We start from the raw sequence: 26,283 nt of genomic DNA, 5'->3' as shown, positions 1-26,283 counted from the left end.
AAAGAGAACAGAAAGCTCCAGTCATCGGAGAAAAAATAAAACTGCTATTAAAATTGAAGGCCAAATTTCATGTATCATACATTCATGGTGGGTACACACGTTCAGTCTTCTAACAGAAGGAAACCTGCCTGCATACTACGCTTCTCCTAGTTTTCTCAATTGGAGAAGAAAAGAAATAATGAGGCACAGGAAGAAGGGGTGGCAACAAAGCTGTAGGGTTTTGACACAAGTGAGAAGACACTCATAAAGCATCTGGGAAAGCACATGCTCACACATTTAAAAAAATGCTCACTTATTCTCAAGTTCTTGTGCAGGGCTGTTTTCAAAGTTAAGGAATGCACCAGTCATAAAGAATGATCCCAACATAGGGCTTAAAACGCTAACCCCTGGCTGGGTGTGGTGGCTCATGCCTGTAATCCCAGCACTTTGGGAACCCGAGGCAGGCAGATGGCCTCAGGTTAGGAGTTCAAGACCAGCCTGACCAACAGGGTGAAACCCTGTATCTATAAAAAATTAAAAAAAAAAAAACAAAGCAAACAAACAAAATGTCTAAACCTCAGAAAAGATTACCATCTTTCAAGAGTTGTGGGAAAATAATAAAAGCCAGGTAGCAGGAAAGTTGTGATCAGAGAAAACACCACAAGAAAACACTTGAGCACATGATATACAGTTGAAGGGAGAACCGTTCATCCTTCTGGAACCATTACTTTGATCAACACAGACTAGAGATACTTTCCTGAAAGATTAATTTGGTTAATGAGAAATGAAAGTGACTATTAGGTGATGTGAGCCAAATTATCTACCAGAGAGAAAAAGAAAACAAACTATATGGAAAAAGCCTGAGGCAAGAGCTTATTAGCTGGTCTACAAAAAGATCCTAGAAAAAAAATGCCCTAATTTTAGACATGTTAGATATTGCACACTCAAAAAAGAAAAAGAAACATTTAGAAAACTATTTTAAATGTCTTTAATTGCTGAATGCCTCTTTGGCTAATATTTGGAAGATCATTATTTAGTCCTACAACTGACGCATTGTTCCACTTTCCCATCATTTTGTTTGCAAACCACGAAAAGTCTCATTTCCTCATCTTTTTGACACATACCAAAATGGACCCTATGCTGTAATCACACAGGATAATGTTGCAAAGTATGAATATCTAAATTGTTTTTAAAAGATATTATTTTTTTCCTTCTGTTTTCAAATCATTTCTGACAGTTTCTAAAGACATGGTCACAGCTGCCTGAAGCATATCTTCTTCACTCATGGCATCATCTGTTGGGAAACAAAACACACATTTCTGGAAAGTCATCAAAGGGTAAGCTCTTAGAAAATGTATTTCTATTTGATCACACGTTTCTTCTTTTTGTTTAATTCATATAAAGCAAATTTTGCTTTTATAGTTGTATAAATTTTGACAAATGCACCATCAAGATACACAACCATTCCATTGCCCCAGAAAATTCCCTCATGCTGCCCCTTTGTGGTCAATTCCCAATTCCTAATCCCAGATAGCCACCAGTACATATTCTCTGTCCAACAGTCTTATCTTTTCCTGCCTGCCATATAAAAGGCATCAGCATGGTATGGAGCTAAAAGGTATGGAGCCTTTTGCATATGGCTTCTTTCACTTAGCTAATGCATTTGAGATTTGTTGTGTATATCAACAATTCATGTATTTACAAAAACTCAACTTTCTACTTTGAAATAATTGTCAATTCAAAGGAATTTGCAAAAATGTTTCAGACAGGTTTCGTGTACCCTTTTGCCCAATTTCACCCAATAGTTACATCTTTTGTAACTAAAGATCAAACTAAAACCCAGATATTGACATTGGCACATGTTGCATGTGGTTGTACATGGCATTTTATCACAATGTGTATTCATGTAACCACCACGACCACCACAATCAAGACACAGAAGTGTTATAATACCACAAAGATCTCCCTCCTATCGATTTATATTCACATCTACCTCTTTCACCCACTTTCTCTAACTGGTGGCAACCACTAATAGGTGTTCTTTATCTCTATACATCTGTCATTTTCAGAATGTTGAACAAATGGAATCATACAGTATAAGAGCCTTTGAGGCTTTTTTGCACTCAGCATAATGTCCCTGAGATCCAGCCATGGTGCTGCATGTGCCAACAGCTGGTTTCCCTTTCATCCTGAGAGTAGAGTACTCCATGCTATGGATGTACTACAGCTTGTTTCACAGAGGACATGTTGGTTGTTTCCAGTTTTTTATTATGACCAATAAGGCTGCTATAAACATTTGTATATATGTTTTTGTGATAATATAAATTTCTATTTTTGGCTGGGCACAGTGGCTCACGTCTATAATACCAGCACTTAGGGAGGCCGGGGCAGGCAGACTGCTCAAGCCCAGGAGTTTGAGACCAGCCTGGGCAATTGTGTCAGTGGAACAATGCGTCAGTTGTAGGACTAAATAATGCTCTTCCAAATATTAGCCAAAGAGGCATTCAGCAATTAAGAACATTTAAAATACTTTTCTAATTTTTTTTTTCTTTTTTGAGTATGCAGTATTGCCCAGGCTGGTCTTGAACTCCTGGGCTCAAGCATTCTACCTACCTTGGCCTCCCTAACTGCTGGTATTACAGGCATGAACCACTGTGCCCAGCCAAAAATAGAAATTTTGCCTAGGCTGGTCTTGAACTCCTGGGCTCAAGAAATCTGCCTGCCTTGGCCTCCCTCCCTAAGTACTAATATTACAGCACTTAGGGAGTGTAATAATAAAAAAAAAAATTAAAAAATTTATTGTTGCCAGGCGCGGTGGCTCAAGCCTGTAATCCCAGCACTTTGGGAGGCCGAGGCGGGTGGATCATGAGGTCAAGAGATTGAGACCGTCCTGGTTGACATGGTGAAACCCCGTCTCTACTAAAAATACAAAAAAAAAAATTAGCTGGGCATGGTGGTGCGTGCCTGTAATCCCAGCTACTCAGGAGGCTGAGGCAGGAGAATTGCCTGAACCCAGGAGGCGGAGGTTGCGGTGAGCCGAGATCGTGCCATTGCACTCCAGCCTGGGTAACGAGAGCGAAACTCCGTCTCGGAAAAAAAAAAAAATTTATTGTTTTTCTAGGATAAATGCCCAGGAGTACACATGCTATCTCATATGGTCAGGGTTATGTTCAGTTTTTAAACAAATAGTCAAATTATTTTCCAAAGTGGCTGCATCAGTTCAAATGAAATACAGAAAGCTTACCTCCCTTTATATTCCTTGACCCTCCCCTTCATTTGTAATATAATTGCCTTAAATATTTCCTGTATATATACTGAAAACCAAATCAGTGCTATTAATTCTTGCTTCAACCATCACACAATTTAGAAAATTCAAAAGGAGGGGAAAACCTATTGTGTTTACCCCAATTTTACTCTTTTTATTGTTCTTTCTTCCTTCCTGATGTTCCCAAATTTCTTCTTTTATCACTTCTCTTTTTAGAGAAATTCCTTTAGCCATTCTTTTAGGGTAGGTCTACTGGAGACAAATTGTTAATTTCCCCTTCACTCCTGAAGGATATTTCACTGGATATATAAATCTGGGTTTAGAGTTTTTTCCTTGGGTTTCTTTTTTTTGTTGAGACAGAGTCTTGCTCTGTCACCCAGGCTGCAGTGTAGCGGCATGATCTTGGCTCACTGCAACCTCCGCCTCCCGGCTTCAAGCGATTCCCTTGCCTCAGCCTCCCAAGTAGCTGGGACTATTAGGCGCCCACCACCACGTCCGGCTAATTTTTTCTTTTTTTTTTTTTTTTGAGATGGAGTCTTGCTCAGCCACCTAGGCTGGAGTGCAGTGCCGCAATCTCAACTCACTGTGGAACCTTCGACTCCTAGGCTCAAGCAATTCTCCTGCCTCAGCCTCCCAAGTAGCTGGGATTACAGGCACACACCACCACACCCAGCTAATTTTTGTATTTTTAGTAGAGACGGGGTTTCATTGTTGGCCAGGCTGGTCTCGAACTCCTGACCTCAGGTGATCTGCACACCTTGGCCTCCCAAAGTGCTGGGATTATAGGCGTGAGCCACTGCGCCTGGCCTAGAGTTTTTTCCTTTCAGCACTAGAAAAAATGTTGTATTTACCTCTTCCTTCTGGCCTTTATGATCTCTGATGGGAAATCTGGCTGTCATTTAAATTGCTGTAGGTAAGGTCATTTCTTGGTAATTTCAAGATCTTCATTCTTTATCTTCAGTATTCAGAAATCTGACTATCATGCGTCTATGTGAATTTCTTTGGGTTTATCGTATTTGAGCTTCACTGAGCTTTTTCAATCTGTACGTTTCTGACTTGTGCCAAATTTGGGAAACTTTCAGCCATGACTTCTTCCTCCAGTACTTTTTCAGCCACACCCTCTTTCTCATCTCCTTCTGGGACTCCATGACACAAATTTAAATCTTTTGTTAAAGCACCATAGGTCTCTAAGGATCTATTAAATTTTCTAGTCTATTTTCTCTCTGTTGCTCAGAATAGGTAATTTCTGTTTTTCTGTCTTCAAGCTCACTGATTCTTTCCTCTGTCCTCTCCATTCCACTGAGAGAGGACTTAAAAACTCCGAAAATTTCGATTACTACTATTTTCCAATTCTAAAATGTCATGGGGTCTTCTTTGTATCTTCTATTTCTTTGCTAAGGCATTCTATTTTTTCATTTTTTAAAGTGTGCTCACTGTAATTGCTCACTGAAGCATTTTTATGATGGCTACTTAAAAAACGCTTAGCAGGTAGTTGTAACATCAGTGCCATCTAGGTGTGTCTACTAACTGTCTTTTCTCATTCAAGTTGAGATTTTTCTGGTTCATAAGTGATTTTCTTTTTGTGAGATGGAGTCTTGCTCTGTTGCCCAGGCTTGAGTACAGCAGCGCAATCTTGGCTGGCTGCAACCTCCACCTCCCAGGTTCCAGTGACTCTCCTGCCTCAGCCTTCCCAGTAGCTGGGATTACAGGCACAGAGCACCACACCTGGCTGATTTTTGTATTTTTAGTAGAGATGAGGTTTCACCATGTTGGCCAGGCTAGTCAAACTCCTGACCTCAAGTGATCCACACACCTTGGCCTCCCAAAGTGCTGGGATTACACGTGTGAGCTATTGCACCCTGGCTTAGTGATTTTCAATTGAATCTTGAAAATTTGGAGCATTATGTTATGAGACTGTGAATCTCATTTTCATCTTCCAATTTGGCAAGCCTCCTCTGACACAGCACTGCCAGCAGGGAAAAGCGAGTGCCACCTTGCCACAGCCAGAGGGAGGTGGAAGTCTAGGTTTCTTCAAGGCCTGTGATGACAAGGAATGGTGTTCATGGGGAGTATTGCTAAACACACATGGGAATTGTAGCCCCCTAGTCCTCTGCTGATCTATAACTGACTGGGAGGGAGAAGAGTGCCTTGTTACTGATCCCCCTGTGGCCTCCACGGATATTGTGGAGGTGTGCCTGCTATTGTTGGGTATCAGCAACAGTCTGGATTCTCTACTAGGCCTCTTTTCTGATATCACCCACATAGGAGCCAGAGAGGTGCCTACGTATTATTGGGTAGAAGTTCAGGCTTCCTGTGACCACTAACACTGTGGGTTAGAAGTGCTATCACCTTCCAGAAACAATGAAAACCCCAGCTCCCCACTCAGCCTTCTCTGACACCACCTTGGCTGGGGAAGGGGAGAAGTGTACCTCATGACTTCCAGGTTGGGGTACATATCTTGGCTCTCACTCGGCCTTTCCTGACAGGGGTGAAGGGGCCAGTTTATTCTGTGGTATTTAATTAGAGTGCTTGTTATCTAAAAGTGTTTGTCTTGTTAGGCTGCCTCTTTTGGCTAGAGAGCAGGCTTTTCAGGGGGTTTTCTCTTGGTCTTCTCCAGCACCAAGTCCAGGATAAATGAGGCAAAAAGAAAATCCAGGCTACTCCCCACCACGCTGCTTCTCTGGTTCTAAGGTCCCCAGCCAATCTGTCTTCTCTGTGCCTTTGACATTCAGCTTGTTTTATACAAATGTTCAGTTGTTTTGGCTGTACATAAGAGGAGGAATAGGAAAAAGTACCAGTTCATCCTGTTTAGTATTTAATTGTTTGGATATACCACAGTTTGTGCATTTATTAACCAAATGAAGGTCTACATTTAGGCAGTTTGTAATTTTTGGCAATTATGAATAAAGCTGCTATAAGCATTTTTTTTTTTTTTTGAAGACTGAGTTTTACTCTTGTTGCCCAGGCTAGAGTGCAATGGTGTAATCTTGGCTCACTGGAACCTCTGCCTCCTGGGTTCAAGTGATTCTCCTGCCTCAGCCTCCTGAGTAGCTGGGATTACAGGTGTCTGCCACCACACCTAGCACATTTTTATATTTTTAGTAGAGATGGGGTTTCACCATGTTGGCCAGGTGGGTCTCGAACTCCTGACCTCAGATGATCCACCTGCAAAGGCCTCCCCAAAGTGCTGGGATTACAGGTGTGCACCACCACACCTGACCAGCTATAAGCATTTGGTGTAAATTTTTATGTGAACCTAAGTTTTCTTTTCTCTTGGTTATATATGCATGATTGGGATTGCTGGATCACATGGTTAAGCAGACATTTAAGTTTATAAAAAAATGCCAAACTGTTTTCCAAAGCTGTACACTTTTACATTCCCATTAACAGTGTATGAGTCCCAGCAGCTTGGATCCTTGACAATACTTGGTATTGTCAGTTTTATTCCTTCATTAAGCCACACTTACAGGGGTGCCGTGGTATCTCACTGTGGTTTTACTGAGCATTTCCCACTGACTAGTGATGCTGAGAGTCTTTTCATGTGCTTATTTGTCATCCCTGTATCTTATTTGGTGAAATATCTTTTCAAATCCTTCATCCTTTTATTGAGTGGTTTTCTTATTGTTCAGTTTTAAGAGTTCTTTATATATTCTGCTTACAATTTCTTTGTCAGATACAGTTACCTTTTCACTCAACTTCTATTACTAACTCGCCAAAGTTTAAGACATATTTAAACCAAGACCTGGAAACTAACTCTGCACATCCCATTGTGAATATGGTTGAGTATATTTAGATTAAACTCAAGTATTTTTCATTTTCCAGGTGGTAGAATGTATTTCTTTTTCACCTACTAGTATTTACGATTTCTAAGGAATTTTTGGAGACTGTACAAATCACCGTGAAGTTGATATTATGTTGAAGTGTTCATTAAATGTTCTAGCATTCCGCCTGCCTTAGTTTCCCAAAGTGCTGGGATTACAGGTGGGAGCCACCACATCTGGATTTTTTTTTTTATAGTAACTACTCCTTAATCTAGGGAAGTTTAGTAGATTACAAATTTATTTCAGAGTCTTAATATGATTAAAGAGGGGAAAAAGAATAATATAAAGCAAAAATCACAGGAAGCCTATGGTCAGATAAAGCGTGAAGGTAACGAACATGATGAACGGTGAGCAGGCCTTACCTAGATCACTCCCAAGAGCTCCTGAACTGGTGGCTGGCCTTTCACATGGATGTGAACTCTGTCCTGATGGGTCCCCCTGCTGCTGCTGCTGCTGCTGCTGTTGTTGCTGCTGCTGCTGTTGCTGTCTGAAACGTTCAAAAGTGAATGTACATTTAAAAAACAAAACTTAACAGGCCAGGCACAGTGGCTCACGCCTGTAATCCCTGCACTTTGGGAGGCCAAGGTGGGCAGATCACAAGGTCAGGAGATGGGGAGCAGCCTAGTCAACATGGTGAAACCCCGTCTCTACTAAAAACACAAAAATTAGCCGGGTGTGGTGGTAGATGCCTGTCCTCCCAGCTACTTGGGAGGCTGAGGCAGGAGAATCGCCTGAGCCCTGGAGGCGCAAATGAGCCAAGATCGCGCCGCAATCCAGCCTGAGAGACAGAGTGAAACTCCATCTCAAAACAAAAAAATCAAAAAACAAAAAACAAAACTAAACTAAAGAATAAACACCATGAGAAAAACTATTCATGTGGAAAATACATTGTTCCACAAATCAAAGTAGTCACTGGCATGAAAAGAATGCAAGAGCAGTTAGTCTGATATATATTACTTTAAAATATAGAAGCGCTGATCCTAGGAATCCCAGACATAAAATTTAAATTCATCAGACAAATTAAGAGATAGGTATTTTCACCATAAAATAAGTTATCATGGCTGGGCACGGTGGCTCACACCTGTAATCCCAATAGTTTAGGAGACTGAGGCAGGTGGATTGCTTGAGGTCAGGAGTTTGACACCAGCCTGGACAACATGGTGAAACATCATCTCTACTAAAAATACAAAAATTAGGTGAGCATGGTGGTGAGCACCTGTAATCCCAGCTCCTCAGGAGACAGAGGCGGACAATCATTTGAACCGGGGAGGAGAGGTTGTGGTGAGCCAAGATTGCACCACTGCACTTCAACCTGGGCGACAGAGCAAGGCTCCGTTTCAAAAAAGAAACAAAAAACCTATCATACAAAAAGATTCACTGGTGGCTATTCTTATGTGAATGAGTGTTGGTTTACAGACCCTTATTATTGTTGAAAGTCACCGAAAATAATACATTTGAGCAGATAAAGCATCTTGAACTACCATATGAGTTAACATAATGTTTCTGTAACTGGCTCATTCTTTTCATTCAGGTCTGAGTTTAAAAAGCTCCCCAGAGATGCCTTTCCTAACCACCCCACCAAAAGTAGCCACCTGACATTCCCACTACCTCATCATTTCATTTTAATTCTCAGCATAAACTTATCATCATCTGGTGTTCTGTTTATTTCCCTTTATGGCGTGTAAGCTCGGGAGAGGGCAATTTTTTTTTTTTTGAGACAGAGTCTTCTTCTTGTTACCCAGGCCAGAGTGCAATGGCACAATCTTGGCTCGCTGCAACCTCTGCCCCCTGGGTTCAAGCAATTCTCCTGCTTCAGCCTCCCAAGTAGCTGAGATTACAGGCATGTGCTACCACAGTCAGCTAATTTTGTATTTTTAGTAGAGTCGGGGTTTCTCCATGTTGGTCAGGCTGGTCTCAAACTCCTGACCTCAGGTGATCGGCCGGCCTTGGCCTTGCAAAGTGCTAGGATTATAGGCGTTAGCCACTGTGCCCAGAGAGAGCACAAATCTTATCTCATTCATCGATTTCCCCCAGGGCTGATAACTGTGCTGTTACACAGTAAGCATAGTAAGCATTCACTGAACACTTGATAAATGAAAGAAATGAAAACTGCTACTACATTGTCAGATATTAAGTAATAGCTATTGCATTAAGTTCCTCTGTAATTTTTTCAAAAAGAAAAACAATGTAATACAAATCCCCATTTCTGTTTTTTTTTTTTTTTAGATGGAGTCTTGCTCTGTCGCCCAGGCTGTAGTGCAGTGGCACGACCTCCGCTCATGGCATCCTCTGCTGCCCAGATTCAAGTGATTCCCCTGCCTCAGCCTCCTGAGTAGCTGGGACTACAGGTGTGCGACACCATGCCGGCCAATTTTTTTTTTTGTATTTTAGTAGAGACGGGGTTTTACCATGTTGGCCAGGATGGTCTCAATCTCCTGACCTTGTGATCTGCCCACCCTGGCCTCCCAAAGTACTGGGATTACTGGTGTGAGCCACCACTCCTGGCCACAAATCCCCATTTTTAAAATGTTTAAAGATGATGGTTATGATGCAAATATGTATCAATATATATCTTTGTACTTAGAAAATATACACTGAACAACTGAGACACAATGGAAAGTCATATCTGCAAATTATTCCCAAATGGTTCAGAAAGGCCAACTATTGGAGATTATGGGTGAAAGATATAAGGAGCTCTGTGTACTATTTCTGCTTTTATATAAATCTGAAATTACAGGTCAAGCATCCCAAATCTGAAATCCAAATGCTCCAAAATCAGAAACTTTTTGGGCACCAACAAGACACTCAAAGGAGGTACTCGGTGTAGCATTTGAGATTTGAGATTTTTGGATTTGGAATGCTTAACTGGTAAGCATAGTCCAAATATTCACAAATCCTAAAAAAGAAACCCAAATCTAAAATACTTCTGGTCTCAAGCATTTTGGAGAAGGGATACTCAATCTATATTCTTTTTTTTTTTTTTTTTTTTGAGGCAGAGTTTCACCTCAAAGTAGCATGATCTCAACTCACTGCAACCTCCACCTCCCAGGTTCAAGTGATTCTCCTGCCTCTGCCTCCTGAGTAGCTGGGATTACAGGCATGTGCCACCATGCCTGGCTAATTTTTGTATTTTTAGTAGACATGGGGTTTTACCATGTTGGTCAGACTGGTCTTAAACTCCTGACCTCAGATAATTCACCTGCTTTGGCCTCCCAAAGTGCTTACAGGCATGAGCCACTGTGCCCGGCCTCCATCTGTATTTCATATACATAAATACAAATACAGAAAACCAAAAACCAAAAGTCACAAACAGCTGACAATCTGAATGAGAAGCCATAGGTTTAAAAAAAAAAAAAAAAGGTACATAAGAATTTGAAAAGAAGCCAGAATTTTTAAACTACCTGCAACAATTAAGAGAATGGCACACCTGTTTCTAGAGTTCCTCTTAATTTTGTGTTTTAAAACTGTGAAGAGTAAAGAAAGTTCAACCAACGAAAACTGCAATTTCTCCCTGTTGGTCTGAGCCAGAATACAGACCTGTGTGTAAGTGTAAGACTTTAGTGTGCACGGGTAATGAAGCACACAAGGGCTGTGTCCTTCCATTAGCATATCCTGATGCTGTGACATGGCACAAGACAGACTGAGTTATGGAGCATTCCTGCCCATGCCCTCTTCCCCTCCACTCAAGAAGGTAGGTGAGAATGCAAGGGAGGGACAGGTGATCTAGCAACTTTAGAGGGATAGCCTTTATTCTACTTTTAGTTTATGTAAAATGAGAAGTAAACCAATTACTGATCTTGAAACAATGTTGACACTTTCCAGCTGTGAAGACACTGAGATGGAACATGTCCAAGAGGCACTCAGCATCCACCCCACTGTGCTCTCAGCATTATAGAGGTTACAATGCTAAAACCTACATGTCTTAGATTCTTTTACAAGTAGGATTCTGGTTACAAATTAAGTGCTCACATGAGCTTTAAAAGGCAGTAATGGGTTGGGGGCACTGGCTTACACCTGTAATCCCATCACTTTGGGAGGCTGAGGCAGAAGGATCACCAGAGGTCAGGAGTTCAAGACCAGCCTGGCCAACATGGCAAAACCCCATCTCTACTAAAAATATAAAAATTAGCTGGCACTGCGGTCAGTGCCTGTAATCCCAGCTTCTTGGGAGGCTGAGGCAGGAGAATTGCTTTAGGCTGGGGGGCAGAGGTTGCAATGAGTCAAGATCACACCACTGCACTCCAGCCTGGGTGACAGACAAGACACTGTCTCAATAATAAATAACTAAATAAGGCCAGGTGCGGTGGCTCACGCCTATAATCCCAGAACTTTAGGAGGCTGAGGCAGGCAGATCCCCTCAAGTCAGGAGTTCGAGACCAGCCTGACCAACATGGAGAAACCCTGTCTCTACTAAAAATACAAAATTAGCTGAATGGGGTGGCGCATGTCTGTAATGCCAGCTACATGGGAGGCTGAGACAGAAGCGCTTGAACTTGGGAGGCGGAGGTTACAGTGAGCTGAGATTGCACCATTGTGCTCTAGCCTGGGCAACAAGAGTGAAACTCTGTCTCAAAATAAATAAATAAATAAGGCAGAAATGAGGCCTAGTCATCTCCCTACTACTTGGTGGTTGTCTGGTGGCAAGCAACGTCATGGAGATGCCAGTCCTAAAATTGTGCTTCACTGCTGTTGCAGTGGGGGCCAGACTTCATGTTCCATGTCTAGGCAATTGTGGTAGCAGCTTTCTAATCCCAGGATCATCACTATAGCAGTGTGTTCTTAAATGTGATATCCTCATTACCCATTGTCCCGGTTGGGACAGTGGTTACAGCTCTTCCTACAAGTTGGTTTCTCTAGATGCCCGGCTAAGAGCTGCACCTTCATCTTAAGATTATGTAAATTCCTAATTTCTATATTAAGTACTTTTCTCCTTAAAACATCCCCAGTAGTTTCTGTTTCTCAACATTGTTTGATAAACCATGGAATATCACTGAAGAGGTGGCTTCAGTATTAGGCAATCAAAAACTCATAGCAATCGATGCCCATGAAGATATTTGTTTCCTCTCGTTATAAAACATTTGTAACTATGTTTTTTGTAACAGAAAGAATCTGCATCCATTTCAAAGCCACATCTAGAGAAGATATTAATAACTGCCAACATGTATCTATGGAATATTTCACAGTTTATAAAATAGTTTCACACATATTGCTTAATTTCATGCTCATAATGTATGAGTTAATGCAGGTTTTATAGTAACATAGCTGATGTAGTAGAGTTCTGTTGGGGTTTTATGATGGTAGAACAGATTTAGAGATTACTGCTGGAAAAAATGTCATGGCTTGAAAATATTATTATTATTTTGAGATGGAGTCTTGCTTGTTGCTCAGGCTAGAGTGCAATGGCGCAATCTTGGCTCACGCAACCTCAGCCTCCCGGGTTCAAGCGATTCTCCTGCCTCAGCCTCCCAAGTAGCTGGGATTACAGGCATGTGCCACCACGCTCAGCTAATTTTGTATTTTTAGTAAGACAGGGTTCCTCCATGTTGGTCAGGCTGGTCTTGAACTCCCAACCTCAGGTGATCCGCCCACCTCAGCCTACCAAAGTGCTGCGATTACAGGTGTGAGCCACCATGCCTGGCCTGAAAATATTATTTAATGACTCATAAACTGTGAGTCTGTAATAGGGCGATTTTTTTCTTTTTTTTTTTTTTGGAGACGGAGTTTCGCTCTTCTTACCCAGGCTGGAGTGCAATGGCGCGATCTCGGCTCACCACAACCTCCGCCTCCTGGGTTCAAGCAATTCTCCTGCCTCAGCCTCCCGTGTAGCTGGGACTACAGGCACGCGCCACCATGCCCAGCTAATTTTTTGTAGTTTTAGTAGAGACGGGGTTTCACCATGTTGAACAGGATGGTCTTGATCTCTTGACCTCGTGATCCACCCCCCTCGGCCTCCCAAAGTGCTGGGATTACAGGCTTGAGCCACCGCGCCCGGCCTTTGTGAAGTATGTCTTTAGACCATTATAGTTTGGCAAAAAAAAGTCTGAAATAAACATGACGGAAGTATCACATGGGAATTATTCTGTAAAGCAATTTAGAAATCTGTACCAAGGCCTAAGAGTGTTCATATCCTTTAACCCAATAATCTGACATCCTCAGAAAAATTAGAAGAAATGATGAAAGATTTAAGGCATAGAGGCAATATAAGAATTGTTCATTGTAATATTGTAACAGCAGAATTCAAAAAGCTCATATATAAATTATGCCACATCCATTCATTTTATGAAATATCATGCAGCCTGCTACAAAGACTATTTACTGTCATGGGAAATGGGTACAATCCTTACAAGGCAAGTGTCTATGTGTCACAGAAAGAGAATGTGCCAAAACACTAACATTAGTTACTGAAGGAGGTGCGAGTATGCCTTCTTTTTCTTTCTTTTTTTTGAGACAGAGTCTTGTTCTGCCACCCAGGATAGAGTGCAGTGGTGCAATCATGGCTCACTGCAACCTCCACCTCTGGGTTCAAGCAATTCTCCTATCTCAGCCTCCAAAGTAGCTGGAATTACAGGCGTGTGCCACCACGCCCAGCTGTTAATTTTTTTGTATTTTTAGTAGAGATAGGCTTTCGCCATGTTGGGCAAGCTGGTCTTGAACTCATGGCCTCAAGTAATTTGCCTGCCTTAGCTTCCCAAAGTGCTGGGATTAGAGGCATGAGCCATTACAACTAGCCATGTATGCTTTCTTTTAATTTTGATATTTCTTAAAATAAATTTTTGAGAATGTTAGTTTTTCTAATTAAGTAGATTTATTTTTTACATTAACTAGATAATTGATGATACAGAATTACAATTAATCATTATCATGATTACTATTTTATGACAACAGCATTTAGCTATGTTAAAAAAAAAAGCTCATATATTTTAGAGACACATTAAAATGGTTACAGACAAATGATATAATTGAGATTTGTTACACGATAATCCAAACTTGTAGGTGGGTCAATGGAAAGAAGGAAGATGGGAGTATTAAGAAACGAGACTGGGCCAGGTGCAGTGGCCCAACACTTTGGGAGGCCGAGGCAGTGGATCACTTGAGGTCAGGAGTTCGAGACCAGCCTAGGAAACATGGTGAAACCCTGGTGCTACTAAAAATATACGAATTAGGCCAAGCGTGGTGGCTCACTCCTGTAATCCCAGCACTTCAGGAGGCCAAGGCAGGTGGAACATGGTCAGGAGATCGAGACCATCCTGGCTAACATGGTGAAACCCTGTCTCTAATAAAAATACAAATAATTAGCCGGGCATGGTGGCATGCACCTGTAGTCCCAGCTACTTGGGAGGCTGAGGTTTTAGTGAGCCGAGATCACACTACTGCACTCCAGCCTGGGTGACAGAGCTAGACTCCAAGTCAAAACAAAACAAAAAAAAGAATTAGCCAGGCATGGTGGTGTGTGCCTATAATCTCAGCTATTTGGGAGGCTAAAGTGGGAGAATCACTTGAACCCAAGAGGCAGAGGTTGCAGTGAGCAGAGATTGCGCCACTGCACTCCAGCCTGGGCAAGAGAGCAAAACACTGTCTCAAAAACAAAAAAAAAAAAAACAGGGAGATTGACTATGTGCTAGTATTTGTTAAATCTGGGTGATAGATAAACACAAGTTCATTTTACTAGTTTTTCTACTTTTGTATAAGTTTGGAGTTTATTAAAATAAAAAAGTTACTTTTGAAACTTAAAAGTAAAAAGCACTAATAAGCACTACTTTGAAATTTAACATATAATTAGCCACTAATCTATGCTGAATAAAGACTAGAAATATCTCACATTAGGAAGATGTCAGCTGATCAGAATTTTCCTTCATTTACTTCTGAGCTGTGACTTAAACAAAACAGAAGAAAAGGTAAATATTTTCTTCATTATACCATCAAATGTAAAATGCTCTAATATTTTTAGGTGCTGCTAAAATACAGTCAATAACAATGTAAGATGCTGCTTAATTTCAGAGACATTGAAATGTGAAAGTATGTGCATCTTAGAATGTATGAAATACAACAAATAGTAGCTCAGATTCAGCTATGAGCCTTTTGTTTTCTGACCTAGGATCAGAGGGACTGATTTTTAAAATATTTTATTTTAAAATGAAAAAAAATACCCTCTCATCTCTCTATGATACAATAATATACATTTAAACTCCTAATGCACTGATGACTTATCACAGTATCACAGGAAATATAGCACCTGTGCAAAATGAAGTGTGATACTGAAGTGGCACTGGGAAGGAGACGACTCTAAGGCAAGATTTTTCTTTTTTTTTTTTTTTTTTGAGATGGAGTCTCGCTCTGTTGCCCAGGTTGGAGTGCAGTGGGGTGCAATCCCAGCTCACTGCAACTTCCACCTCCCGAGTTCAAGCCATTCTCCTGCCTCAGCCTCTTAAGTAGCTGGGATTACAGGTGCATGCTACTACGCCCAGCTAAGTTTTTTGGTATTTTTAGTAGAGACAGGGTTTCGCCATGTTGGTCAGGCTGGTCTCACACTGCTGACCTTGTGATCCGCCCACCTTGGCCTTCCAAAGTGCTGAGATTACAGGCATAAGCCACTGCTCCCAGCTGATTATTTATCTTGCAATCTTTAACATGGAGTTTTATTTTTCTTTAAAAAAAAAAAAGGCAGGAGACAAAAGTCTGAATGCTAGTTACTTGAAAAGAAGGGATTTTCATACGGTGGAATTCTATTTAGCAAGCCCTTACAAGGCTGGCTACAGGCAAGGTTTTAGGAGTTGACCCAGATTTATGGTTTGCATCCATCCCCCTGATGTAACAGGATTGTAGGACCCCTGAAGCATCCATGAGCAGCTAAATGACCTACCACGTCTATCTGGGAATGTGCTCCCATACCTCACAAGCTGTTCTTCTTATAGACTGGTAGAGGAATCTTGCAGGGTTCATTAGGTAAGCAAGAAGCACATCCAAAGGATCAAGAGGCATTCTTCTTGCCTTGTCCTAATTCAATTTTTCTTTTAATAAATGAAATTTTACAAGGTTTTCTTCACTCACCTTCAGGTTTTTGTTTTTTTTTGGTTTCTTTTTTCTTTTTGAGATGGAATTTTGCTCTTTTGCCCAGGCTGGTGTGAAGTGGTGCAATTTCGGCTCACTGCAACTTCCACCCCCTCGGGTTCAAGTGCTTCTCCTGCCTCAGCCTCCCAAATATCTGGGATTACAGGCATGTGCCACCACGTCTGGCTAATTTTCAGATTTATAGTAGAGATGGAGTTTCACCATGCTGGCCAGGCTGGTCCCAAACTTTTGACCTCAGGTGATCCACCCACCTCAGCCTCCCAAAGTGCTAGGATTATAGGTGTAAGCCACCACGCCCAGCAATTTAAGGTAATTTATCCAGTATAGGGGCAAAGTTTTTCTTTAAAACTACAGTTTGTTTCATACATTATTAGCTGTAAAGTTTTAAAAAATACATTCAAATGGCTAGGCATGGTGACTGATGCCTGTAATCCCAGCACTTTAGGTGGCTGAGGCGGGCAGATCACCTGAGGTCAGGAGTTTGAGACTAGCCTTACCAACATGGAGACACCCTGACTCTACTAAAAAAAAATACAAAATTAGCTAGGCATGCTGTAATCCCAGCTACTTGGGAGGCTGAGGCAGGAGAATCACTTGAACCCGGGAGGTGGAGGCTGTGTTGAGCTGAGAAAAAACCAAAACAGGATTCAGGCAGTAATCATTTATGAATAGACAAATTAGCCAAAGCAAACATTAAACACGTTATTTTAATTTGTACCAACTACTTTACTTTTCAAAGTAGGCTTCTCGTCTCTTCCGAAGCTCTTCTGAAGTAAGATTTGTACCTGATGTCTGTGGAATATCTTGAGATATATTTCTGGAACTACCTGAAAACAAAACACAACAGAACAAAAACCGATCATTGTATTTACCAATTCAAGTAACAATATGTTTGTTTATACTCATTTGAATAAGCTTTTAAAACATTTAAGAATATTCTATTCTGGCTGGGTGTGCTGGTTCACATGTGTAATTCCAGCACTTTGGGAGGCCAAGGCAGTGGATCACCTGAGGTCAGGAGTTCAAGAACAGCCTGGCCAACAGGTTGAAACTCTATCTCTACTAAAAATACAAAAAATTAGCTAGGCATAATGGCAGGCACCTGTAGTCCCAGCTACTCAGGAGAATCGCTTGAATCTGGGAGGCAGAGGTTGCAGTGAGCCAAGATTGTGCCATTGTACTCCAGACTGGGCAACAGTGAGACTCAGTCTCGAAAAGCTGGTTTCTGTCCCTGCCAATCCAGCAGGGTTCTATTAGTCAAAAATGGGATTGCAAACCATATGGAGTACTCAGAGGCGTGCCTAGAGGCAAGAAACATTCAGAATAAAAATAATCTTCCTATTAATGGAATCTCAATTTTATTTAGATATCTAAGGAAATCAATTGATACATAATTTCATTAGAAAGTAGAAGCAAATACATATGAGTTAGAGAAAAATAAAACAAACAACCCACTTTAAACTTTTAATTAAGCTACTTTGAGCTATGCCTTAACATTTTTCTTTGCCTAGATTGTCTAGGGGAGATGTCTTCGCTTTTCTCTATTGATGGTTTATATCACCAAAAAACTGGGTCCACCAAAGTGGGTTTTAGCTTTAAATTACATAGCCAATAAATGTTGGATTTTTGTAAAATCAGTTTAAATTCCCTGTCCAGGCCCTTCCATAGTGTCTAATGGCATACATTCATGAAATAGCTAGTTTGGGTAACGGTCAACTGATACCCACAAAGATTGACCTCAGTTTACTACTGTGTTAGTAGAGGATTGAAACCAAATAAAATAACCAGAAGTAAAAATGTAACTACTCCTAATATAATATAGGTTGTAAAAAGTGATTTCCATTACAAGAAATCTAAAGGAAAAGCCCACTATATAGCTATTGCTTCTGCAGTAATTGTCGAAAAACTTCTAAGAGTACATTAACTTCCAGGAATCCTAAGAATAATTGAAATTGATTCTTCAGCAATGAATAAAGCACACATCAGAATGTCTTTACCTTGCATACTTAGCTGAATAGCCCTGCGGAGATCTGCTTCCTCATCTTCCATGTCAATTTCTTGGCGGCTTAGTGCCAGAGCCCTCTGCAAATCCTCCTCATCTTCATCTAACATTCCTGAGCCATCATTTGCTTCTAACACTCGTTCCAGGTCTGTTTTATGGACTCTAAAGAACAAAAGCACTGGTATTAACTGCAACCAGTCTTCTATTTTAGACAGAACACAAAGGCATTTGTAATGTAAAGCTTTTATGTAAGTCAAAATTTAAAATGTTTTCTGGAAAATAAACTCTATTAATATAATGATTGTGTTGTAATTTGAATCCAACTAAGTGTTTTTTTTCTGTTTCTTTCCCTTTTTTTTTTTTTTTTTTTTTGAGACAGGGTCTGACTCTCTTGCCCAGGCTGAAGTGCAGTGGTATGATTATGGCTCACTGTAGCCTTGATCTCCCCAGGCTGAAGTGATCATTTCACCTTAGACTCCCAAGTAGCTGGGATTACAGGCATACATACACCACTACATCTGGCTAATTTTTGTGCTATTTGTAGAGATGAGGTTTTGCCACATTGCCAGGCTGGACTCAAACTCCTGGTTTGAAGCAGTCAGCCCGCCTTGGCCTCCTAAAGTGCTAGGAATACACCATACCTGGCTAAGTTAATATATTTAAGTATTTAAAAGAGTTGATTCAAGTTTGAACTAATAAACTTTGCTAAAATATAGGGTCTAAAATAGTCACCAACAATACAAGAACCACATATTCAATGTAAGCATGAAAATTTAGTTCTTATAATGAAATACTATCACATATTCCATACTGCAGGCTTTATTTTTACCTTTGCTCTTTTAGTTGTGCTAATTCTTCTCCAATAAGTTTTGGTCGATGCATCTGTTGGACCCTAATCATCTGCAGAAGTTGGTCAGCTTCACAATCTGGCAGATCACCCTTAACAACAAATATAGAATAACCTAAAAAAAAAAGGGCAAAAGTCAACCTAAACAGCTAGAAAAAGATTCAAAATGGATGCAAAAGGCTGGTGAAGAGGCAGCACAGTATACTGCAAAAAGAAATGCAAGCTGAGGGCCAGGAGCAGTGGCTTGTGCCTGTAATCCCAGCACTTTGGGAGGCCAACACGGGTGGATAGCCTTAGGTCAGGAGTTTGAGACCAGCCTGACTAACATGGCGAAACCCTGTCTCTACTGAAAATACAAAATTAGCTGGGTATGGTGGCGCATGCCTGTAATCCCAGTTACTTGGGAGGCTGAGGCAAGAGAATTGCTTGAACCTAGGAGGCGGAGGTTGCAGTGAGCTGAGATCACGCCATTGTACTCCAGCCTGGGCAACAAGAGCAAAACTCCATCTCAAAAAAAAAAAAAAAAAAAATGGAAGCTGAGGATTCAGAAAGATCTTGATTCAAATAATGATTCTCATACTCACTAGTAAAGTCATCTAGGATAAGTTACCTAAAGTCTCTGAGCCTCACTTTCTCCACTGTGCAGCTGGAACAGCCATCTTATCAAGTGACTGTCAGAACTACATAAGGCTATGCACTAACTGGTATCAGAGAGATAATAAAGGAATGGGTAAGAGCAAGGGATTTAGAATCAGACTGCCTGCATCTGATCCCAGTTCTCCCACCTCCTAGTTGCATTTGTCTTGGTTTACTTTACCCATTACTATTGGTTTCTCCTCTTAAATATATGATACTGCTACCTTCCTTAGATGGTTGATATTGCGTACCAACTTGATTGGATTGAAGGATACAAATTATTGTTCCTGGGTTTGTCTGTGAGGGTGTTGCCAAAGGATATTAACATTTGAGTCAGTGAACTAGGAGAGGCAGACCCACCCTTGATCTGGGTGATCACCATCTCATCAGCTGCCAGCTCGGCTACGATAAAGCAGGCAGAAAGAGTAGCATGGAAGGACTAGACTTGCTGAGCCTTCATCTTTCTCCTGTGCTGGATGCTTCCTGCTCTCAAACATCAGACTCCAAATGCTTCATCTTTTGGACTCTTGGACTTACACCAGTGACATGCCAGGGGTTCTTGGGCCTTTGGCCATGGATTGAAGTCTGCACTGTCGGCTTCCTACTGTTGAGGTTTTGGGACTTGGACTGGCTTCCTGGCTCCTCGGCTTGCAGACAGCCTATTGTGGGACTTCACCTTATGATCATGTGAATCAATATTCCTAATACATTCCCCTTCATATATATCTACTTATCAGTTCTATCCCTCTAGAGAACCCTAATACACTTACTCACAGGGCTGTTGTGAGGACACAGTCAGATAATGTGTGCAATAGCTAGTAACATGGCTAAAACGAATCATCTGTGGAAAGAGCTACCCCACCCTGACCCACACATGTATACCCCTTGTAACTGAAAATAGGAGCTGGGAAGCCAAATACCAAAAAGCTAATTAAGGTGTCAAATGTGTGGTTTGCATCCCAAAAGAATTACATTAGTCTAGTGTAACTAGTGTATAAATACGATTCCAGAAATCCAGGGTTTCCCAAGCTAGATGCTACACTAAGAGAGGGGTATATCTAAAGCAGTCTAATTGATTTAAGTTTTCCTATCATATATATATTTTAATTTGAGATGGAGTCTCGCTCTATCGCCCGTGCAGTGGCGCAATCTCAGCTCACTGCAACCTCTGCTTTCCAGGTTCAAGCGATTCTCCTGCCTCAGCCTCTCAAGTAGCTGGGATTACAGGTGCCTGCCACTACGCCTGGCTAATGTTTGTATTTTTAGGAGAGACAGAGTTTCACCATGTTAGCCAGGCTGGTGTTCTTTTTTTTCTTTCTTTTTTTTTTTTTTTTTTTTTGAGAGAGAAAGTCTCATTCTGTTGCCCAGGCTGGAATGCAGTGGTGTGATCTTGGCTCACTGTAACCTCTGCCTCCCAGGTTCAAGTGAGTCTCCTGTCTTAGCCTCCTGAGTAGCCGGGACTACTGGTGTGCACCACCACGCTGGCTAGTTTTTGTATTTTTTGGAAGAGACAGGGTTTCACGATGCTGGCCAGGCTGGTCTCGAACTCCTGACCTCAAGTGATCTGCCCCCTCAGCCTCCCAAAGTGTTGGGATTATAGGCATGAGCCACCATGCCCAGCCTAAGACTTCAGATAGTATTCTAAGTATGCTGGGAAACCAGTGAAGGACAAAGAGTGAGGGTGGGACATAACAGGCATTATACTGTTTCTGTTTCTTTTTTTCCCCCCTCCCTCCCTCATATTACGCTGTTTAAGAAGCATTCTGAGCTGCTCTATCAGTATAATATGTAGGAACCAGAGTACAAGAAGAGTCACCCATATGGAAATGGAAAACCTGATGGATAGCATGGATAGAGAGAGAAAAAAAAGTCTTTTGTAGATATGTTCAATTTGAAATGCTTTTTGGACTTCCAAGTGGAGATGCCAAAGCTAGCAGTTAGTCAAAGCTAGGTGTTCAGGGTAGATACCAAAACTGAAGATAAAAATTTAGTAATTACTGACACGTAGATCTTAATTAGAGATGATATTTAAAGGAATGCAGTGGCACATAATCAAGTTGTACAAGACTTAAATTCTAGGTCACTTCAATAGTCAGAGATTGGAAAGAGTAAGATCCATGAAAGGAATCTGAAAGATGCAGGGTTTCAAAGAAGGGATATTGTTAGGAACCACGGTTTTAAATAGAAAAAAGATACAAGTATCTAAAATCAAAGAATTAAAAACACTATATTCCTAACTGTGAATTCACAATAACATCATAAGAAACCTAGTAGCAATAAGCTGCCAGCACTCAGATTGTGATCTCTAAATACCATTGTTAAAAGGTAGTGGAGCACGGTGGCCCATGACTATAATCCCAGCACTCTGCAAGGCTGAGGCAGGTGGATCACTTAAGGCCACGAATTCTAGACCAACCTGGCCAATATGGTGAAACCCTGTATCTACTAAAAATAAAAAAAATTAGTCAGGCGTGGTGGCGCACGCCTGTAATCCCAGCTACTCAGGAGGTTGAGGCGAGAGATTCGCTTGAACCTGGGAGGTGGAGTTCAAGAAAAAAAAGAAGGCACACTAGAAACAATTCTAAGGCAAAAATAAAAACAGGGAAGCAGCTGGAGTTTCATGGAATTAAGAGAGGCTTTTTCTTTTTAATCAATGGAGATACAGCGCTTCTTTTTCTGCTTCTAGGAATACTACAAAAAAAAAAAAAAAAGGAGGGAAACTGATTATATAAGAGAGTGGAGAGATGAAAGCAGGAACATCTTGAGTAGGTGACAAGAGCTGGGATCCAGCCCACCAGTGAGGGGCTGGTCTTGGCTAGAGGTAGGGGACCACTCATCTATTTTAATAGGCTCAAAGCACAAGTGGAGATAAAAGTAAATTGATAAATGTGCTGACAGAAAGATAACACAATTTTAATTGCTTCTCTATTCTCAGCAGAATATAACAGAAGGCCATAAGCAAGGTTTGTAAATAAGGGAGAGGAAAGTGGTTAAAGGTTTAAAGACATAAGCTGTGAAATTACTCATCTTGGCAAGTGGTACATGTTTTTTTATAAACATCTTGGAGGGTGGTACGAGGATTTACTAAGAAAACATAGTAGAAATATCAGGCAGCACTAAGGACTCATTTGAATTTTGTGATTATAATAAACTTGAAGTAAAACCTTTGCTAGGTGTGGTAGCATAAGCCTGTAGTCCCAGCTACTCAGGAGGCTGAGGCAAGAGGATCACTTGAGCCCAGGAGTTTGAGGCTGCAATGAGCTTTGATTATGCCGCTACACTCCAGCCTGGGCTTCAGAGAGTGGCTCAGTCTCTTCAACAGATGGATGGATGGATGAATAGATGGATAAATCATTTAAGAAAAAAGTAAAACCAATCATCATGTTTTATGTTATTTTTTAGCCATGTCCAGCTACTCTGGTACAGGAATGAACAAGGTCAAGATTTGGTGTTAACCAGGGTTGAGATTTTTGTTATTTAAGTATGATGCAGAGAGGGAAGGGGAAAGAAGTTGAAGAATGCAATGGAGTGATTATAATGATGGATTATAGAAAACAAGCAATATAAGAAAAAGAATGCATATAAGGAAGATGCTTGGGCCCCATGGTAGGGTTTAAAGAATGGTTGGAATAAAAAACCAGACAAAACATGGTTGAAAAGATAGGAGGTGGAGGCCAAGCACGGTGGCTCACGCCTGTAATTCCAGCACTTTTGGGAGGCCAGGCCAGGCGGATCACAATGTCAGGAGATCGAGACCATCATGATCAACATGGTGAAACCCCGTCTCTACTAAAAATACAAAAATTAGCTGGGCGTGGTGGTGGATGCCTATAATCTCAGCTACTCGGGAGGCTGAGGTAGGAAAATTGCTTGAACCCAGGAGGCAGAGGTTGCAGTGAGCCGAGATCGTCCCACTGCACTCTAGCCTGGCCAACAGAGTGAGACTTTGTCTCAAAAAAAAAAAAAAAAAAGATAAGAGGTATGGTGGTTATGATTACTAGTAATAGCTAAGCAAGAGTAAGTGATTTTGAAACTAAGAAGCAGGTACTGGATTGATTGGATTGATTAATGATACAGGAATCATTAAGAAGAATAAAAGAAGCTGAAGTAGAGAAAAAGACAGTAAGTCAGATCCTAAAAATCACTGATGAAAAGAGACTTGTGGATGAGTGCAAAAGGGCAAAGGATAGTTTAATCTAGGGGCAGTATTTCAAAGATACTGGAGTTTATAGGGAAGAACAGTGGCCTAGAAGAGGCAAAGAAGAACACAAATATCTATCTCTCCTCTCAGGTATGTGATGTATAGAAGAAAAAGCCATTACTTAGAAGGGCTGCAAAGAAGGCAGCATCCTCGGAAGAGGGATGGCCAGGTGTCATCTAACTGAACAGCCTAGACAACTCTAACTGAATAGCCTCACCCAAATCACAGCCTAACATTCACCACGTCAAACCTAAAGATTAGTTCACTGCCACTGCCAGAAAAACAGTATTGTCACGCTCACAATTAAGGTGCCTGTTTAACTACTTTGAAGGATAACTTTACAAAATTTTCAGCCTTTACTTACCTTCCTGTTGTAACTGAGCCAAGAAAAGTGCAAGATATGTATCTGATATTAATTCTGGACCCGTCAAGAGAGAATTCAAGTTAAACCACTGAAAAAATAATTGTCAATATTTTAGTGTACATTACAGGTAATAAGGAAATAAGAATAGGTATAATCCATCTAAGCTTAGTAAGATTGTTTAAACTCTAGAAATATGTCAAGTTGAGCTCTTTTCTTTAACTGAATAATATGATCGTAAAAACTACAATAGAGGCTGGGTGTGGTGGCTCACATCTGTAATCCTAGCACTTTGGGAGGCCGAGGCGGGTGGATCACAATGTCAAGAGATCGAGACCATCCTGGCCAATATGGTAAAACTCCGTCTCTACTAAAAATTACAAAAAATTAGCTGGGCGTGGTGGTGAGCACCTGTAGTCCCAGCTACTTGGGAGGCTGAGGCAGGAGAATTGCTTGAACCCGGAAGGCGGAGGCTGCAGTGAGCCGAGGTCGTGCCACTGCACTCCAGCGTGGCGCCTGGTGACGGAGTGAGACTCTGTCTCAAAAAAAAAAAAAAAAAAGGTAGAAGTAGGGTTTTTGTTTTTGAATTATCTTTTATTGATTTAATTCAATATACTCTTTTTTGGCATTTACTTTTTTTTTTTTGAGATGGAGTCTGCTCTGTCGCCCAGGCTAGAGTGCAGGTGTGATCTCTGCTTACTGCAACCTATGCCTCCCGGGTTCGAGTGATTCTCCTGCCTCAGCCTCCTGAGTAGCTGTGATTACAGGCATGTGCCATCATGCCCTGTTAATTTCTGTATTTTAGAGGAGATGGGGTTTTATCATCTTGGTCAGGCTTGTCTAGAACGGCTGATATCATGATGCACCCATCTCTGCCTCCCAAAGTGCTGGGATTACAGGCATGCGCCACTGCGCCCGGCTGGCCTTTACGTTTTATTTAAAAAAAAAAAAAACAGCTTCATTGAGGTATATGTGACATTCAATAAACTGCAGATATTCAAAGTGCATAATTTGAAAATTTTTTTTTTTGAGATAGGATCTTCTGTCACGAGTGCAGTGGTGTGATCATCACTCACCGCAGCCTCGACCTTCTGGGCTCCCACCTCAGCCTCTCTAGCAGCTGGGACTACAGGGAGGCATCACTGCGCCTAGACAATTTTTTTTTTTCATTTTTTGTGTGGAGATGGGGTCTTGTGACATTGCCCAGGCTGGTCCTGAACTCCATTAGCTCAAGCGATCATCCTGCCTTGGCTTCCGAAAGTGCTGGTATCACAGACGTGACCCACCGCATCTGGCTTAGAAATGTTTTGACGTTTGTATACTGTACTCCCATGAAACCATTACTACAACCAAGATAGTGAACACATCGATCACTGCCACGTTTCCTGTGCTTCTCTGTAACCCTCCCCTCTAACTCCTCCTTAGACTTCTCGTCCCCAAGCAACCACTGCTCAATCTGCTTTCCATCCCTACAGATGAATCTGCACTTTTCTAGACTTTTATATAGATGGTACCATACAGCATATAATATTTTGTTTCTGGGTTATTGTCTCAGCATAATTATTTTGAGATTCATCCATGTTGCTGCATGTATCAATAGTTTATTCTTTTTTACTGTACTAGCTGCTTTTCAATAAACCTCTTTCAAAAGTTCAAAATTCTAATAAAAAGGATGTTAAATGATTTTGTTTCTTAAATAGCTTGCTGAAGACATATTTCATGTTTCTAAAAAAATATAGAAGTGATTTTATGTAGATGGTATTACCTGGCTTTTGGAATCATATGAATAATCTTGTAACACTAAAGCGAACATAATTGAATGCTTTTATTCATGCTTGACACTACTTCAGGCTTTGTGACAGCACTATGCTAAATACAAATCTGTAAATGTAATAATTAACTGACAGAACATAGTCATCACATAAAAACCCACTTAAAAGTAACCACATTTGTATTGTCTTTAATAGAGAATTTTTCAGGCCGGGTGCAGTGGCTCACACTTGTAACCCCAGCACTTTGGGAGGCCAAAGCAGGCAGATCACCTGAGATCAGGAGTTCAAGACCAGCCTGACCTACATGGAGAAACCTCATCTCTACTAAAA

The 26,283-nt window shown here is 41.1% G+C and overlaps 1 protein-coding gene across 4 annotated transcripts in view; it reads right to left on the bottom strand.

Annotated features, from left to right (window-relative positions):
- Positions 1-281: 281 nt before the first annotated feature.
- ATXN3 (ataxin 3) overlaps positions 282-26,283 on the bottom strand; it is a 40,723-nt gene continuing 14,721 nt past the window's right edge. For 3 of the 4 annotated variants that reach the window (XM_032287608.1, XM_032287610.1, XM_032287609.1), the window contains 6 exons: positions 24,185-24,272; positions 18,966-19,098; positions 18,132-18,298; positions 16,865-16,961; positions 7,428-7,552; positions 282-1,273 (listed from right to left, as the gene is read on the bottom strand). In XM_032287608.1, coding sequence (XP_032143499.1) covers positions 1,179-1,273; positions 7,428-7,552; positions 16,865-16,961; positions 18,132-18,298; positions 18,966-19,098; positions 24,185-24,272 — 705 coding nt within the window. In that variant the 3' untranslated portion in view covers positions 282-1,178. Of the gene's footprint in view, positions 1,274-7,427; positions 7,553-16,864; positions 16,962-18,131; positions 18,299-18,965; positions 19,099-24,184; positions 24,273-26,283 lie in introns of those variants that run through there. The other variant, XM_032287611.1, reaches the window with a different exon arrangement.

The sequence above is a fragment of the Sapajus apella genome, unplaced genomic scaffold (assembly GCF_009761245.1).
Source record: "Sapajus apella isolate SASKATOON/1434 unplaced genomic scaffold, GSC_monkey_1.0 scaffold20, whole genome shotgun sequence".
NCBI classification, from domain to species: Eukaryota; Metazoa; Chordata; class Mammalia; order Primates; family Cebidae; genus Sapajus; species Sapajus apella.
Note: the sequence above shows the minus strand (reverse complement) of the source record. Positions and strands in the feature narration are given on the sequence as shown.